This window comes from Aethalodelphis obliquidens, unplaced genomic scaffold (genome assembly GCF_003676395.1).
Source record: "Aethalodelphis obliquidens isolate GAN/ISIS:26980383/991018 unplaced genomic scaffold, ASM367639v1 scaffold48, whole genome shotgun sequence".
NCBI lineage: Eukaryota > Metazoa > Chordata > Mammalia > Artiodactyla > Delphinidae > Aethalodelphis > Aethalodelphis obliquidens.
Genome location: NW_020837992.1, coordinates 3,911,727 through 3,927,969, shown reverse-complemented (window position 1 = coordinate 3,927,969; position 16,243 = coordinate 3,911,727). Strand labels below are relative to the sequence as shown.

At 38.9% G+C, this 16,243-nt stretch overlaps 1 protein-coding gene across 1 annotated transcript; it reads right to left on the bottom strand.

The window, feature by feature from the left end:
* Positions 1–804: 804 nt before the first annotated feature.
* Positions 805–7,785, bottom strand: LOC113607357 (apolipoprotein R-like). The gene is made up of 4 exons (XM_027082635.1): positions 7,660–7,785; positions 4,241–4,411; positions 2,957–3,132; positions 805–2,365 (listed from the first exon to the last, which is right to left on the bottom strand). The coding sequence occupies exons 1-4, from the start codon at positions 7,742–7,744 to the stop codon at positions 2,228–2,230; spliced, it is 570 nt and encodes a 189-aa protein (XP_026938436.1). The 5' UTR covers positions 7,745–7,785; the 3' UTR covers positions 805–2,227.
* Between the last annotated feature and the right edge of the window lie 8,458 nt (positions 7,786–16,243).

Here is a 16,243-nt window from a genome sequence, read left to right as displayed (position 1 = left end):
GAGGTTTAAGTACATTATTTAAAGCCTTAAAGATAAGTAATCACTAAAAATATATAAAATTAAATGAGACTGACCAATGGAGAGAGAGAAGAGAGGGAAAGTCGACGCTAGATTGATCAATTTTGTAGCAGGAAATCAAAATATATGTTTAGAGATAAAAATTCATGTGATATGAGTTCATATCACATGAGGCAGAAGAGGGAAGAATCTTTTATTTTTTGTAAATCCCTTTGTAAGGTTTGAATTCTTGTTTTCCTGCACATATATTACTTCTATAATTATAATTATGTGTAATTAATTTAGAATTAACACATGAAAAGATTGTGGCATAATTCACATCAGTGTGGAAAGGTCTTCACACTGCCCTGGATGGAGACTTGCAGGGGAGGAAATATGAGACTCAGGTTTCAGAGATGCCTCTGAATCTTCTCTGCAGCTTGGCGCCCAGACCTGGAATGGATAGTCCTTTGTTTATCTGAGTACATTCATGGATTTTTGGATATGAAATCCCTGAAACTAGGGAAAGACAGATTGCTAAAATGCTTTCCCTAATAAAGTAAAAAGAAATGGGTTTCCGAGGCAGTGATAGCAAGAACAGATGAAGTGTGATAAGGAGTGACTGGAGGAGGGAAAGCATCAGACCAGAAAATTCTGGAGGCTGGCAGGGTCATGCAGAGAAAGTCAGCTAGAAGAGGTTCCTGGTGGCAGGGAAAGGCAATGGTCTTTTAAGATCACAGTTATGTAACATTCGATGTGAAAGTCCAGTCTTGTGCAGCCAGCCAGACATCCCTCTGTTAACAAGAGCGTTAGTAAAAGTCTGCTATGCAACTATCTTATGTGATTGCTATTTTGAAGAAATCAAAGAAAAGAGGTGATGTTCTCTATAATTGATCAAGATGCAGTGAAGAACCAGAGGCCAGCCATAGTAGCTAAGTAAGCATGAGTGAGAATGACATTTGGGGAGGCAAAAAAATGGAAGAAGAGGTGACCATAAGAAATTATAAGGCTCCCCAGAATATCCAGAGATATAAGAATAACACGTGTGGGATAAGCATTGAAAGCTCTACCCAGGCCCTCAGACCTTTTACCATTTCTGTGCTCTACTCTGCAGGCTTCTGTGTACTCTGGTTTCTTAGGGTTATACTTCCACTCTTTTGGGAGGACTCCCCTCAGGCTGCAAGTCAGCTTTGTAGTCACACAGAAAGAGTTGGATGCCCTGGGGGCTCATGTGCCTTCATGATAACCAATAACTGGTTGGCACAGCAGAATGAAAGCCCAGTTCCTTTACCTGGAATTGGGACAAAATGTACACAAACTTATAGTCCAGGGTTCCCTTCTGGGTCAAGGTTAAGCCACCCTCCTTCGACTTTGCCTGGTCACCCTACTACGTGCCTTCCCTGTCCCATCCTGCTTACCTTACTCCTTTTCCCATTTCTCCTTTGAGAACTTGGAGAAGTTCCTTAATAAATTACTTTCACACAAATTCTCTTCTCAGGGTCTGCTTCTGGAAAATCTGTCCTAAAAGAGACACTAAAGCTATTTTAGTTGAAGTATTAAAGAAAAGAGTGATCACACTGGATGGGAAGACTTGGACATGCTCAAGAAGAATACTTGGGTTTCACACAGGCTTTCAAAGGCATCCAAGCTGGTTATTATTGGATGGAGTGTATGTCAAGCAAAACCAAATATACCTTAAATATAAAGAGGAACTGAGAAGTTGTTCCAGAGAAAATATTGGTAATCAATAGAAAGAGAAAGGAAAAGACGGAGGAAGACGTAATATTTGACCTGGGCACTGAAGGGTGAGTAGGAAGTGAAGATGTAGTGTAAATACAGCTCAGACAAGGCTCCAGTATGAAAATAGAAAAGAGGCATTAATTTGAGAAGCATCAGGAAGTGATTGATATAGGGCCCTAATTTCTCATTCCAAGGGAATCAAAGTGAAAACAAAGATACTGCATTTTTGACAGGTGATTATTTATTTTTGCCATTCCACCAAACCTAAGGAAGCAGAAGCTTAAAATGAGATAGGATATAAACCACCAATAGTTCCACATTAGCAGTGGCATCAAAAATTTCAAAGATTCTTCTAACACAGGTATTTTTTCAGTAAATAATAGCACTTAAGGACCAGTAGAGTTGCTAATAAGGGAAATGTACCTAATTCTCTGTTTTTAAGGGGAAGAGAGGGGAAATAGATGTACTGATTTTTGACTGGTGCTCCACTTCAAGTCTGTAGCTCCAATCTTTCAATCTCCAGAGACAGTTTATACACCTCCAGGGCCATTTTTACATCCTCTGGACTTGGGAGACACTGCATGAGTTTCCTGCCTGCGAGTACTTGTTCACAGCCCGAGAGAACTTCCTAAAAGAGATAGAAGGATGGTTTGAGAGGCTTCTCTCCAAACTGTGAAGGTATAAGATTACTTCAGGATGCCTATTGATGACAATAAAATTGGAGTATCAAGACCCTCCTTAGGACTGATGCAAGAAATCAGAAGATACTTTGTGCATCTCAGCAAAGTATTTGCCCTAAGATCGAGACCAGCATTGCTCTAAGGCAGCAATGAAACTAAGCAGAGAAGGAACAGCACTGCAGAAGATACCCGGGGAACTTCTTCAGGGTCAGCTGAAGGGATGGATCTGATGTCTATGCAAAAGCATAGCACTTACTGTAATAGAAAATGTAGAGCTGGGAGCCAGGTTGCCTATATCTATGGAACCTTCCTATCTAGGGGCTTGGTCTTTCTTGCTATAAAATAAGAGAATTAGAACTTGCTTTAAGAGCTCAACATGTGCTTTGAGAGTAAAAGTGCTGATTCTGAAATTGATTTAAACAACTCAGAAATGAGTCCCAATAAAAGTCAGATCTCATCAGTGTTGGCTGGAACAGTGCTCTGGAGCAGGTTACAATTTTTACAATGTGATAGAATACCCCGAAGTGTCTGCCACTTACCCACTCACACTTGGGCACTTCTGGGTACCAGGTTCTGTTCTCTGAGCAGATGATACTCGGAGAGCCGACCACACTATAGCCAGAGTCACACTGGACAGTGACAGTTTCAGACTCAACATACTTATACTTGTCCAGAGACAAAGTTCCATCTTTTATCTCTGGTTTCAGACATAGAGCTGTAATGGAAACACGATTTTGATCATTTTGTGATTCTCAGAATAAGATTTTACAATAGGAAAGAATACTGGGGGGTGAGAAACACTGATAGTAAATTTTGCCTGCAGTCTGAGAGTTGTTCTTTAACTACGTTTATTGTATTATTATAACAATAAAATTAATAACAACAATATTAATGTTAATGTATAGCTATCACCAACATAAAACTATTATTATCTACACTTTGCTGGAGAGAAAAATTAGGTAAAGACAATTTATGTGACTTGTCTATGGTTGCGTAGCTTTTAGGTGACATGATTATGATATAAACCTAGGTATTGTGGTCTAAAATCTGAGTTTTAAAAACTACTGTATGTCAAAACCTGACTCTTTTCAGCATCTTAAGTATGTAATTTCTATTCTTATGCCCTTAGTATCTTCCTGTATTAAATGGAGACAATGGTGGGAAATTAGACACTTGAGTTGCTGTTAGCCGTGTGGTAAGAAAAAAAAAAAATGCACACCTAATCTTGGTCTCATATCAGGTCAGCTTTTCTATGAGGAGGTGATGACATGCACCAGGTACTAATGGAGATACCAGATACTTCAAGGACGTTTGGGATTTTTCCATGAGTCCTCATTCTAACTTTCACAGGAATTCACTAAAATTTTGCTGAATCCTCACTATTCTCTTAAATTAAAAATTATTATCTCTAACTCTTGAATATTGATAAAGGTAGTACTGTAGAGCAGTGTGAAAACTACGATCCATTTAATGTGGTGCTGGGTTCATTGACTACTCATTGGAGAAAAACAAATTTTGACCGCTACTTTACACTATAAACCCGTAGGAATTCCAAGTGGGCTGGGGATATCAATGTGAAAGGTAAAGCACAAAGCTCTGGAAGATAACATAGAAGAATATTTTCGAGACAAATATTTTTTAATACTGCACATATTTTTTAAACAGCACAGTACCACATCCAAGTATTAAATACAGGAAATGAATAAATAAATACATACATACAAATTTCTAAGTGCTGCCTCTCGCTGGGGAGAAACCATACTGTCAGAACTTGCATGGTAGTCCTACCGTCTTAGCAAGGGCCATCAGTAAAGTGGAGTTACCTTTACACTGAGGAGCTAGAGATGACCAATGTGAATTTCTGCAGGTGATTTTTTCTTCTCCAACCAGAATATATCCTTCATCACATTTATACTGCACCACAGTAGTAAAGGAAAAAATTGGACTCACATCTTCATAGGATCCATGGGCAATGCTAGGAAACATGTCGCAGTCTTGAATGGCAAAAGAGAAGGGTCGAAGAGAATGAGCTAGAGTTTAATTAACTATTCAGAGTGATGGACTCTTCCCATTTTATAGAACAAAGTCATTAAATTATACTGCTGAGGTATGTTTCATTTACTTAAAATCACTAGGAATGATTTATTGAGTTCTTAACCACTTGCTAGACACTGTGTTAATCATCATATATATGGTATACCATTTAATCCTCATGCTAACTCTCTGATGCCGTATGAGCATCAGATCCACATTAGAGAAAAGGAAACACAACCGTACAAGGTCACAGCTAGTAAATACCAGTAACATGAATCAAATTGAGGATTCAACTCAGGTTTGTGTTAGTACAAAGTCCACTGTCACTTTCTGGAATTCTGCTCTCGGTACTGATCATTGGACTTTCACTTTCTACGGCATCAGTGGATGCGTAAAGGCCATAAAATGAAAGTCTGGGCTGAAGAACAATACTCTCCTGTGACTTGCAAAGTCTAGCAATGCTCCATATTTGATTAAGCAAGTAGCTCAGAAACCAGTTAGAAAACTCTTACCTCCCTCACTTAAAGACAATGTCAGGAATTTAAGACAGGTCAGAAATTTAAATTATTTTAAGAATAATAGTTGGGGAAGTATTTTTATAAAGCTTTCGATATCCTGTGAACACCACCTGTAGTCCCAGGTGAGGCTAATGTGTGAGAGAATTTATGCTTCACATTGAGAGAAGGACCCTCAGGAGATCACTGAGAAAACCTAATGTGGCTCCTTTCAGGCTGGGGGGACATTAGTCACAGCAAACTAGTGTCGAGCTCCTGTCTGAGAAATCTAAAAGGCAAAGGATGGGCTGTCTAGTGACAGGCACTCTAAGGCTCTAAGGTGAGACTGAAGAACAGATCTCTGCTGCTTTGAGGTTGGCCTGGACTCCTGACATTATCAGAAGCAAGGCTGAGTTAGCACTTCAAGTAGATTAGAAATGGGCTGCATGAGAAAGACAGTCATGGTGGAATTGTCCTCAGGCCAGTCCAAAAGGGTCTCCTGAGGCGGGAGGAAGCCCTCTGTAAAAACAAAATAACTCTAGAAGTCACCAGATGATACCTAGGAGATAGGAAATAGGAAATGAACAACCAGAATCAGAGGTGGATCCCTGGATCAGCCAGACTCTGAACTGCAAATTGCACTTAGAAGATCCTCAGTGATGATGAAGGACCAATTAAAAAAAAAAAAAAACTCACAAGAGAGAATAAGCTTTAAATACCCATGAGGCCAAGAGCCAGCTCAGGTTCTTGTTTCCCTTACCTGTGCTCCTCCCAAAACTTCAACTCTGGAGGGTTCAGAAAGCATAGTAACGGTAACTCCAAGTAAGTTCTGTTTTAGTTGTGAGGAAAATAAATTCATCTGTGTATAAATCAACAGCTTCCATACAGCCTTTCTTAAACCTCAGATTAAGCACCTCCATAAAAATATAAAAATGGCTCTTAGTTTTTATAAGTAAGCACATATATGCAGTTCTGTACTGGGCTTTTCTTGCAGTGTACTTTAAAACATAAGATTTAACCATACAAATAGTTCTACCACAACACTAGTCACACTTGTGCCAGAGGATTAGAACAGGAAATTAGTTCTGTAGGAGAAGGTGGTGACAGAACTGGGCACCAGAGTATCCAGGGAAGGCATCCAGGAATAAGTTGGAGATACCTTGAAGGACGGATAGAAGGTAAGTAGTTGACAAGATGTGAGAGGCAGATGGATATTGAGGCAATGGCGAAGTCTCTGGCCTCAGAAGGTCATTACTGTGAGAGAGGGGAGGCAGAATCAGAAAGGGAGATTTACATCAGAGTTGGCAGACATTAAATGCCATTTCAGAGAGTCAGGGTCATGGGTAATGGGAAGATTTGAGGGAACAGAAGAGAAAGGAAAAGGGAAACAGAAACATGAAAAAATAATTGAAAGACTTGTTGACAAATTTGATAAGGCTTTCCTCTACTACCTCAGTCTCTAGAAGAGGGGAACTTAGAGATGAAGTTGGAGGACTGAAAACCCCCAAGCATAAAGTTCTTTATCCTGTACTGATACTATAACCTAAATTAATACTGTCCCTCAATAATGTTCATGCATCTGATATGAAAAATCATCTTTCAAATATAGATATTCCTTAATTAACCCATGCTTTCCCCCTTACCAGTCTCAGTGAGGAAGAAAACATGGCTTCCACATTTCTAAATCAGTAAGCTAGCTCACATAAGAGCATTCAGCCATTATTTTCAGCTCAGAATATTCCCTCTAAGCTATCCCAAATCTCCCATTTTTATGCCAAGACAGCTGTTTCAGGGAACAAATTCATAAATATTTTAAATTTATTATGAAAATTAATTCTCCTAGATAAAATGTTAGCTAACAAAAGAGTAAAACATCACTTTGCTTAGAGGACATTTCCATCTAAATTCTGTAAAAATAAATTAATTTTCATAGTGACAGGTCTTCAGTTCTGGTAAGTTCTCTCAAATGCTTTGGCTTCTCATTCATTGTTAAAGATTTTCTTACATTTCAATAACCATGCCTTACTTTTATATAATGGTTTAGAATTCATGAAGTACTCTATATTTTTACTCTAGAAAATTTACTCCGTATTTGTAATAACAGAAAATATTTTTGTTTATGGATGGAATTTTTAAAAATTAAGCAATAACTAAGATTGTAGATGGTATAATTAACCTATTTGGAAAGTAATCTGTATTAAGCATTTTAGAGCATTTAAATTCAAGAAATTGATTTAAAAATTAAAGATTATTCCTTGCTAAAGCAGCCTCACAAGAATTTTTGCATTTCAACACTTTGTTATTCCAGACACTATAAAATCCTCTATCTGAATTGGAACAACTTCTTTTATACTTAAATTTTATTTCTTATTAATATAGTTCATTGCACTCTCTCAAAAAGATCATGATATACCATCATTTCACTGAATTTGTTTTGTTTTTGTTTTTTTACATCTTTATTGGAGTATAATTGCTTTACAATGGTGAGTTAGTTTCTGCTTTATAACAAAGTGAATCAGCTATACATATACATAATCCCCATATCTCCTCCCTCTTGCGTCTCCCTCCCACCCTCCCTATCCCATCCCTCTAGGTGGTCACAAAGCACCGAGCTGATCTCCCTGCATTTCACTGTATTTGATTAATTCTTAATTGGGTATTTTTCTACATATGTTAGAGAAAATACCCCCTTTTCCCATAACCTCTGTACTCACCACACAAGCAGGAAGGGCACAGCAATAGCACCAAGACCCCAAAAAAATGCAGTGCTGGGAAAATGCAAGACAAATTGGTGGCCATGGCACAGTCTCAGAGGGGCCACAGTGGCACTCAGCTGTTCTCAGACACCTTGGATCAAGATGAGGAAAAGTAAGCAACAGTTGAAATGGTGCCTAAGCAAAGAAAAGCAGCCTTGACAAAGCCCAGCTATGCGTCAGTAAAGGGGAGGGATTGGGGGAGTGACTAGAAGGCCAGGTGCTTGGCATAGCTCTGACAGGGACAAGCTCAGAAGCCTCCTTCTTGGGCAGAAGCATCTGGAGGCCTCAGGAATTCTGTATGTATTTACTATTGTAACCCCAAGACTTTCTTGCAGTTCAGATACAGAACATGATGAATCCTTTCTGGATTTATATACATGATGTTCTCTGAGTAAACAAGAACACATGGTGCAAGGACTTCAGCTCATGATGCACAGTGTCTGATGCACAGTTGTCTCCTCAGGAGGTAGAAGCCATAGCATGAGGGAAGATAAGACGTCTGAGAAGCAGTCCCTGTCCAGGGAGTGGTTTCGTTAATCAGGGGTATGAATTGCTCACAGATAAATAGGTTTTTTAAAAGTCTAGAAAATTGTGTTTCTCCCTAGATAGCCCACAGTCTAGCCAGAACAGAGTAAAATGTCTCTCAGTGTGAAAATACTAAAGATCTTGCCCAGACAATAATTATTCTCACAATACTTCAGTAGGAACTTCTTTTCCCTATTTCCTGGGTCTTCTAATGCACATAAAAAAGCAAATAATTCACTCTAGGAAGATATTCTAGTGTAGAAACTATTTTAGCCTGTGTTTGTAGCACAGAAAAAGCATGCACAGAAAGTTAAATTGTTGAGGATGATGAGTTAAGAAGAAAGGAAGATTTATTATGACTCTCAGAATATCTGAATGATGCTGGATCTGAGTGAAGCCCCAAATTTTGTCTCTAAGCACAAAAAGACAAGTGGATGGAAGGCACATGTGTTATTTTTCATGGATTATTAACCCCCAAGACTAAGATTTCTCCTAACCATCTGGGACTGCCTGTCTATTCATCCAGATCATTTCCTAAATTTTGTCTCCTTTAGTGGGCCAGAAGAAACTACTAACGTGGATTCTATACTTTGCCCACCAACTGTGGATTACTGTTCCTAGAGGAGATGAAGATAGTTGGCTAAACAAAAGAGAAGACTAAGTTCTGGGAACTGTCCTAATGAGCTTCACTACTCAGCTGACCTGGAGTGACTCTACATATCAATAATAGCCAAAATGCCTACTTCTCAAAAATAAATGAGAAGCATTACCAAATATAGCTGAGTGAACACCTTTGGCATACTAAAGAAAACAAAATTAAATTTCAACTTCCTAGATAGAAAGAAAAAAATAGGAAACCTACTAAATGGCTGCTGCCTTTAGAAAGAGGAGCCACAATAAAGCAATTTAATGATTAACCAGAAAGTTTTGCTGAGCTGCTTTTAATCTTTAAGCACGTCATGTACCAGAACTTTACCTAAGTTATCATAACTGATCCTCAGAAAAACCTGTGACCTGGTTCTTACCTTCCTCTTTGCATAGATGAGGAAACAGGTTCAAATAGATTAAGTAAACTGCCCCCAAACATTTCAGATAATGAGCAGCTAAGCCAAATTCTGAACCCAAGACTGCTTATAAATTCAAGATTTTTTCTTTATACCAAAATAATTTCCACTTACTGGCCAATAATGGTTTTCCTTCAGAACACTGAACCAACCATTTGGGAGTAAATCAGCATTGTTGGCCTTTACTCAATAGTAGTCTTACCCTCCAGTTGCTGCTGGTGTTGCAGTTAATGGCTTGGACCTGTGACCTCCTCCAGAGAATGTGCTGGGATGGCAAGAAACACCCCATCCTGATGTATCTAGGACGTTATACCCTGTCCCCCAGGAGCAACGAATGCCAACTGATATTGGAATACAAAAGCTATGACTCCTTGCCTCAAGGCTGGACAAAGCTGTGGTGATCTACTCTCTAGAGCCACCATGGATCAGGTGATTCTCCACTTAACCTGAGAACAGTCCTTGATCAGCTCCTTTCTCTCCGTATCCTGCTGCTTTATTCCCCTAGAGTTGTTTTTTCTTTTTGTTTTTGCCGAAGATCACAGCATCAAAAATTCACATGCATCTGAATGCCTTCTGAGGAAGCTGACTGAAGACAGTTTGTACCACTAATGCATCTAGGAAGCAAACTCTAAGAATGGGATTCTAGAATTGGATCATTCTTCAGCCAACTGACCATCAAGACTCCATCTCTGGTGATTCATGAAATATTGATAGTCCTGGCTTGCTGTATCCTTGCAACAAAAAACATTTTTACCTGGTAAACTCTCATGGCATGTAGATGGAAGGAGATGCATTGGCTGTGCAATATCTCTGACATTTGAGAAGTGTAATAAAAATAGCAATTATTAGGATTTTGCAAGGGACAGTTGAGTACCATTGATACAGGCCTGAAAGTGAGAGCTCAACACAATCAATCACAATTCAAATCCAAGTGTGAAAGCTACTAGTTACTATTTAAAGAAACCGTTATCTCAGGTAGCTGGGAGGCTAATCATGCTAAGGACCAGGTTCAGGGTATAATCATAAAGGAATACTAGAACTTCAATAAAAGGTGAATTCTTAGCCCTGGCAAGCCTCCTACTCAGACTCAGGGCCCTTTTGGAAGGAATGGTGCCTTTAGATTTTCAATGAGGATATCTGGGTAGTTGCACTACAGAACCATGAACGCCAGATTCCCCTAAACCCAAAAAGCCTATATAATTGGTCCAGTATCCCTTGTTATAAGATAGTGCCCCTGTTGCTTGAAGACTATGCAGAGTAATCAAATGTGACAGATATCTTATAAGGCCATAATTGCCTTTCTCAAGATTTACCCCCCACCTCCCCTCCAGGCATCAGACCAATAGCTGGAATCAAATCTCAGCATGAACTGACTAAAGGCATGCCATGCCTGCTGAGGGAAGAGAGAAATCATATGCAGGATCTATGGGACCTAGTTAGCATGAGTTTGGAGATAGGAGAGCATGTCTAGGAGGGGATCCCAAAGCAGGATAAGGGAAAGTTTGTCAGGATAGGGGATATTCTCCCTTAACACAAGATTTAACACCCTGGCAAGTGCCCTGAGTGTCAGTTCTTACATGTTTCTGGATGATTTGGGAAGGTTAGTAAAAGTGATAGTCAATATTAAATGTGTAGAGATGTCAGAACAGCCATGGCAGGCTAAGTAGGAAGTGATCAAAGGCTCAGAGAAGTAGACGTGTTAGAATGATCTAATTTATAAAACCAGAAGACCAACCTGCTATCTTCTTCATGGGAGCCCTGAGGACAATAAGCAATGTACTAGTGACAAGGACCAAAATTATACAGTAACTTAGTTGTGGCTGGCTCTCTGAAGGCTGTATCTTATGGTAGGAGATGCTGTGGTTGTTTAGCAGCACTGGGGAATATAGAATCCCAGGATAGCAGGGCTAAGTGGAAGAACTTAACCTTCAAAAGCAGGTTAGGTGAAAAATACTGGAGGGCTAGAACCAGGGAGATGCAAGAGATGTGCCTAGGATGCAAAATTAAATAAGAACTTATTCTCAGGTTGTGGAAACGCTGACCCTGAAAATGAGAGTCTCCTTAAGAGTGAGGCATGTAGGGCAGTAAGGTTGGAATGCAGCCAAGGGAAGAGGATATCCTGACCTGTAGAATCTGTGAAGAGGGTTAATAGATATGATGTTCCTTAGGGTAAGGATCAGCCAACATGGGAATTTCTTGAAATATAATTAAAAGAGGTCAAAAATGAATGATACAAAGACCAAGGTCAGCTACTTCCATTGAATGTCATGATCTTTTACTCAGTTACTTTCCACTCTCCCCGCTTGGTAATTTTCTCACCAGTTCTCAGACTGAAAGTGAGGACAGATTCCTATGAGGAAGGACTGTGCAACACCATGACAAGTATATATATTGTATACTTCTCCAGTCCTTACCCCAAAGGAATCTTCAATAATTTACTTAAGTCATTGTGCACTAGAATCTTTAGAGACTTGTTGTATCTGAACTATCTCTGGTACCTGGGAACATAAAGTGTCACCATGACCCCATTAAAATAGATGCTACAGGGGCCAGGCAATAAAGGATTCCTAGTTCATGTCAATCTCACAGTGATCTATTGAGTTTTTGGACCCACCTGGTGGTCATTTCTGTGGTCCTCAAGTGTATAGCAGTTCATAGGACCCTCACATTAGTACTCTGATCTTTGGAATGAAAGCTATCAAGGTAAGGAAACCTATGTTTTAAAAAAAAACTATAAATATTATCATTTACTGCTAAAACACTGAATGCTTTTCCCTTAAGATTAGAAGTGGAGGCAAGGATATTGACTCTCATCAGTCCTATTCAGCAAAATATTGGAGGACCTAGCTAGTGCAATAAGGAAAGAAAAAAGAATAAAAACATACAGTTTGGAGCTTCCCTGGTGGCGCAGTGGTTGAGAGTCCGCCTGCCGATGCAGGGGACACGGGTTCGTGCCCTGGTCTGGGAAGATTCCACATGCCACGGAGCAGCTGGACCCGTGAGCCATGGCCGCTGAGTCTGTGCATCCGGAGCCTGTGCTCCGCAATGGGAGAGGCCACAACAGTGAGAGGCCCGCGTACCACAAAAAAGAAATCATAAACATCAGATCAGAAATAAATGAAAAAGAAATGAAGGAAATGATAGCAAAGATAAATAAAACTAAAAGCTGCTTCTTTGAGAAGATAAATAAAATTGATAAACCATTACCAGACTCATCAAGAAAAAAAAAGAGAGAAGATTCAAAGCAACAGAATTAGAAATGAAAAAGGAGAAGTAACTGGCACCACAGAAATACAAAGTATCATGAGAGATTACTACAAGTAACTATATGGCAATAAAATGGACAACCTGGAGGAAATGGACAAATTCTTAGAAAAGTACAACCTTCTGAGACTGAATGAGGAAGAAAGAGAAAATATAAACAGACAATCACAAGCACTGAAATTGAAACTGTGATTTAAAATCTTCCAACAAACAAAAGCCCAGGACCAGATGTCTTCACAGGCAAATTCTATCAAATATTTAGAGAAGAGCTAACGTCTATCCTTCTCAAATTCTTCCATAATATAGCAGAGGGAGGAACACTCCCAAACTCATTCTATGAGGCCACCATCACCCTGATAAAAAAAACAGACAAAGATGTCACAAGAAAAAACTACAGGCCAATATCACTAATGAACGTAGATGCAAAAATCCTCAACCAAATACTAGCAAAGAGAATCCAACAGCACATTAAAAGGATCATACACCATGATCAAGTGGAGTTTATCCCAGGAATGCAAGGATTCGTCAATATACACAAATCAATCAATGTGATACACCATATTAACAAACTGAAGAAGAAAAACCATTTGATCATCTCAGTAGATGCAGAAAAAGCTTTCAACAAATTTCAACACCGATTTATGATAAAAACTCTCCAGAAAGTAGGCATAGACGGAAGTTATGTCAACATAATAAAGGCCATATATGACAAACCCACAGCCAACATCGTTCTCAATAGTGAAAAACTGAAACCATTTCCACTAAGATCAGGAACAAGACAAGGTAGCCCACTCTCACCACCATTAGTCAACATAATTTTGGAAGTTTTAGCCACAGCAATCAGAGATGAAAAAGAAATAAAAGGAATCCAAATCAGAAAAGAAGTAAAACAGTTACTGTTTGCAGATGAAATGACACTATACATAGAGATTCCAAAAGATACTACCAGAAAACTGCTGGAGCTAATCAATGAATTTGGTAACATAGCAGGATACAAAATTAATGCACAGAAATCTCTGGCATTCCTATACACTAATGATGAAAAATCTGAAAGAGAAATTAAGGAAACACTCCTATTTACCATTGCAACAAAAAGAATAAAATACCTAGGAATAAACCTACCTAAGGAGACAAAAGACTTATATGCAGAAAACTATAAGACACTGATGAAAGGAATTAAAGATGATACAAACAGATGGAGAGATATATCATGTTCTTGGATTGGAAGAATCAACTTTGTGAAAATGACTATACTACCCAAAGCAATCTACAGGTTCAATGCAATCCCTATCAAACTACCAATGGCATTTTTCACAGAACTAGAAAAAAATATTTCACAATTTGTATGGAAACACAAAAGACCCTGAATAGCCAAAGCAATCTTGAGAATGAAAAACGGAGCTGGAGTAATCAGGTTCCCGGACTTCAGACTAAACTACAAAGCTACAGTAATCAAGACAGTATGGTACTGGTACAAAAACAGAAATATAGATCAATGGAAAAGGATAGAAAGCCCAGAGATAAACCCACGCACATACGGTCACCTTATCTTTGATAAAGGAGGCAAGAATATACAATGGAGAAAAGACAGCCACTTCAATAAGTGGTGCTGGGAAAACTGGACAGCTACATGTAAAAGAATGAAATTAGAACACTCCCTAACATCATACACGAAAATAAACTCAAAATGGATTAAACTTAAATGTAAGGCCACACACTATAAAACTCTTAGAGGAAAACATAGACAGAACACTCTCTGACATAAATCACAGCAAGATCCTTTTTGACCCACCTCCTAGAGAAATGGAAATAAAAACGAAAATAAACAAATGGGACCTAATGAAACTTCAAAGCTTTTGCACAGCAAAGGAAACCATGAACAAGACCAAAAGACAACCCTAAGAATGGGAGAAAATATTTGCAAATGAAGCAACTGACAAAGGATTAATCTCCAAAATTTATAAGCAGCTCATGCAGCTCAATAACAAAAAAACAAACAACCCAATCCAAAAATGGGCAGAAGACCTAAATAGACATTTCTCCAAAGAAACTATACAGACTGCCAACAAACACATGAAAGAATACTCAACATCCTTAATCATTAGAGAAATGCAAATCAAAACTACAATGAGATATCATCTCACACCAGTCAGAATGGCCATCATCAAAAAATCTACAAACAATAAATGCTGGAGAGGGTGTGGAGAAAAGGGAACACTCTTGCACTACTGGTGGGCATGTGAATTGGTACAGCCACTATGGAGGAAAGTATGGAGGTTCCTTAAAAAACTACAAACAGAGCTACCATATGACCCAGCAATCCCACTACTGGGCATATACCCTGAGAAAACCATAATTCAATAAGAGTCATGTACCAAAATGTTCATTGCAGCTCTATTTACAATAGCCCGGAGATGGAAACAACCTAAGTGTCCATCATCGGATGAATGGATGAAGAAGATGTGACACATATATGCAACGGAATATTACTCAGCCATAAAAAGAGATGAAACTGAGCTATTTGTAATGAGGTGGATAGACCTAGAGTCTGTCATACAGAGTGAAGTAAGTCAGAAAGAGAAAGACAAATACCGTATGCTAACACGTATATATGGAATTTAAGAAAAAAGAAATGTCATGAAGAACCTAGGGGTAAGACAGGAATAAAGACAGAGACCTACTAGAGAATGGACTTGAGGACCCAGGGAGGGGGAAGGGTAAGCTGGACAAAGCGAGAGAGAGGCATGGACATATATACACTACCAAACGTAAGGTAGATAGCTAGTGGGAAGCAGCCGCATAGCACAGGGAGATCAGCTCAGTGCTTTGTGATCCCCTGGAGGGGTGGGATAGGGAGGGTAGGAGAGAGGGAGACGCAAGAAGGAAGAGATATGGGAACATATGTATATGTATAACTGATTCACTTTGTTATAAAGTAGAAACTAACACACCATTGTAAAGCAATTATACTCCAATAAAGATGTAAAAAAAACAGTTTCAGCAGATCTCCAGGGCACTGGAAATCTGGATGGCCCTTTGAAGATGTCCAAGATTGGGTCAAGGGAAGTGGGCCTTTGAACCACTTTATCAACCTGTGAGTGATTATGGGCTGCCCTCAAGGAGAGATTGCATATTTGGTTCAGGCAGTTTCCCAAAAATGCCCTGTGGTGGTTAAAAATCCAGACTCTCAGGCCCCACCCCCTACAAATACATCTGGTAAGTCTTCAAGTATCTGAATTATTACTGAAATGCCCCCAGTGATTCTCATATGCAACAAATTGGAGAATCACTAGTCTAACAGAGATGCTTATTTATTCATTTCTCTATATATTCCATGGTCCATCTTTGCTTCAAAATAGAGCTTTAGTAGCTATGTGTCTGGATAGACTCACAGTAGCTTAACTCCTTGCAAAAACATCAATCTCAACTTATGTTTTAATAGATCAACTCAGTTCTTATAAAAGGCTATATATTTGGCTATTAGAAGAATAGCTTTGAAATTGGTGATGGTGCTGTCCATGACGTTATTCACAGTTTCTTATAAAATAACCCATGAGATAAATTTTAATTTTCTATTTTAATATCACCTATTTTAGTAAGAGCAAATAAGGTCGTCTGTCAGAAATATTTTTAGTTTTATCAACCAATAGGAAATACATAACCATTGTATTTCCCATTTTTTCCTTGGT